Here is a 2056-nt window from a genome sequence, read left to right as displayed (position 1 = left end):
ACTGGACGAGGCCGCCTGTGGAGCTGATTTACAGTTTCCTTTTGTATCTATGCTTCTTTTTATATTTCTAAGTGTGGTTCTGCTGGAGGTTTCTTCCTGTTCTAAGGGAGTTTTTCCTCTCCACTGTCGCTACAAGCATGCTTAGTGTGAGTCAATGCAATCAGCAGGTTTTCTTTCAATAGAAAACTTTGAATCAGTTTGACTGGATGATCTTGTTGAACTGTAAAGTGTTGTGAACTGGCGTTTTATAAATAAACTGAACAGAAACTGAATTCAGCGTTTTACTTTTATTATCAGTTTCATTAACAGGAAAGCAAAGACAAAACTACCTTGTTTACAACAAATGATAAATAAAGGAATTGCTGCTGGAGCAGGAGAACAAAAACTGCAGCCAACACAAAGAAATAGGAACCTAAAAACCAACCAGCTAAGCACGGGACGTTCAGCAACTTCGTGCGGTTGGTTTATGTGGTACGAGAAGCAGAAGAGTTGTGAACTGTGTGAAGCAGAATGCCCGCTGTTTGCAGGAAGCCAACCTCTAGAAAAGCAGACAGTGACACTGAGCTCAGCGATGCAGTGCAGTTACCTCATGCAGCAGCTGATCCAGAGAGCCGTTGCTCATGAACTCTGTAACTATGCAGAAGAACTCTGGCTCGTTGCAGACGCCAAAAATCTGGATGATGTGGTTGAACCTGGCTTTGTGAAGCACCTCAGCTTCCTTCAGCAGGCAGTTCCTCTCTCTGAAACACAGCAAGAGGCGCAGGTGACCTTTGACCTCAGCCTGTAATTAATAAAAACTAACGAAGGCAATTAGCATTTTCTTAGTCCAAGCAATGATACCCCAAAATAAATAAATAAAAATAACACTGCAACAGACTGGTGACCCCTTATAAATAAATATAATTACTTCACTCTATAGTCAGTCATTATATCTATTTTCAAAATAATTAATCAGATATTAGATAATAATGACTTTATTTCACAATTTAACATCATGGGACAGGAAGTGTTATAAATACCTCGGTGTTCAACTAGACAGTAGACTCAACTGGAGACAAAACTTTGTGTTTTTTTTTATTGAAGGTTATATATTTGTATCATTTATTACATAAATAAATCAAAGTTACATCTATTTATGTCAAATTGATGTATTTCATATGAAAGGGCTAGGACTGTAGATTTAATAAATTATGACTTTAATGGTTGGAAATATTATTTTATTTGTCAAAATAACGACCTTATGTCTAATACTTATGACTTAATTTATTTTATGTATGACTCTGATCATTGCTAATAGCTTTAACTTTATAATTAAGAGATTTAAAGTTGTAATAACAAGAAATAAAGACCCTTTTGTCTATGAAATTAATAATAATGAGATACAAATTATCTCATAAAGATTTTTTATCTCATATTTATGACCGATAGTCAAATATATGCCTTAATTTCTCACAATTGTGATTCAACAAGTTCAAATTAAGACTTTAAATCTCATACTTACAAGAGACTTTTTAACACTTATTTTGTAGTGATCTCTGTAGTATATCGACGGCCAAAATATAAATATGCTAAATAAATAAATAAATACATTTATTATTTCATCTAATACAGAATTCTCTTTATAATTTCATTACTATTTACACCATGACATTTTTAAATGTACAATCAAATGATCAACTGTCCAATTAAATAATTAAAATAGAAGAATTCCACTTTATTGTCATTACATTGTCACAAGTATAAAGCAACAAAATTAACTCTGCATTTCACCGATCTCCTTGGGCAGCAGTGGGCTGCTATTGTGCGGCGCCCGGGGAGCAGTTTGGGACTTCAGGGTCTTGCTCAGGGACCCAGAGTGGCAGACTGTGGCAGTGAGGCTGAAACTCAGAATACTCTGAGTTTCAATTATGAATAAAAAAATACGATTTTATTGAAAATTAATTAAGAAAGAAATATAATCAAGTGATTCTATGTAGTCGGCCTCAGCAGATGGCCGCTCACACCGAGCCTGGTTCTGCTGGAGGTTTCTTCCTGTTAAGAGGGAGTTTTTCCTCTC

The 2056-nt window shown here is 35.3% G+C and overlaps 1 protein-coding gene across 1 annotated transcript in view; it reads right to left on the bottom strand.

Annotated features, from left to right (window-relative positions):
- The window catches only part of ripk2 (receptor interacting serine/threonine kinase 2), a 24423-nt gene that overhangs the window by 18730 nt on the left and 3637 nt on the right, over nt 1-2056 (bottom strand). The window contains exon 2 of the mRNA XM_015393119.1: nt 587-740. Within this exon, the coding sequence (XP_015248605.1) occupies nt 587-740 (154 nt within the window). The remainder of the gene's footprint in view (nt 1-586; nt 741-2056) is intronic.

Source organism: Cyprinodon variegatus, unplaced genomic scaffold (assembly GCF_000732505.1).
Source record: "Cyprinodon variegatus isolate N-32 unplaced genomic scaffold, C_variegatus-1.0 Scaffold625, whole genome shotgun sequence".
In the NCBI taxonomy this organism is placed as follows: Eukaryota; Metazoa; Chordata; class Actinopteri; order Cyprinodontiformes; family Cyprinodontidae; genus Cyprinodon; species Cyprinodon variegatus.
This window is presented reverse-complemented; position numbering and strand designations above follow the sequence as displayed.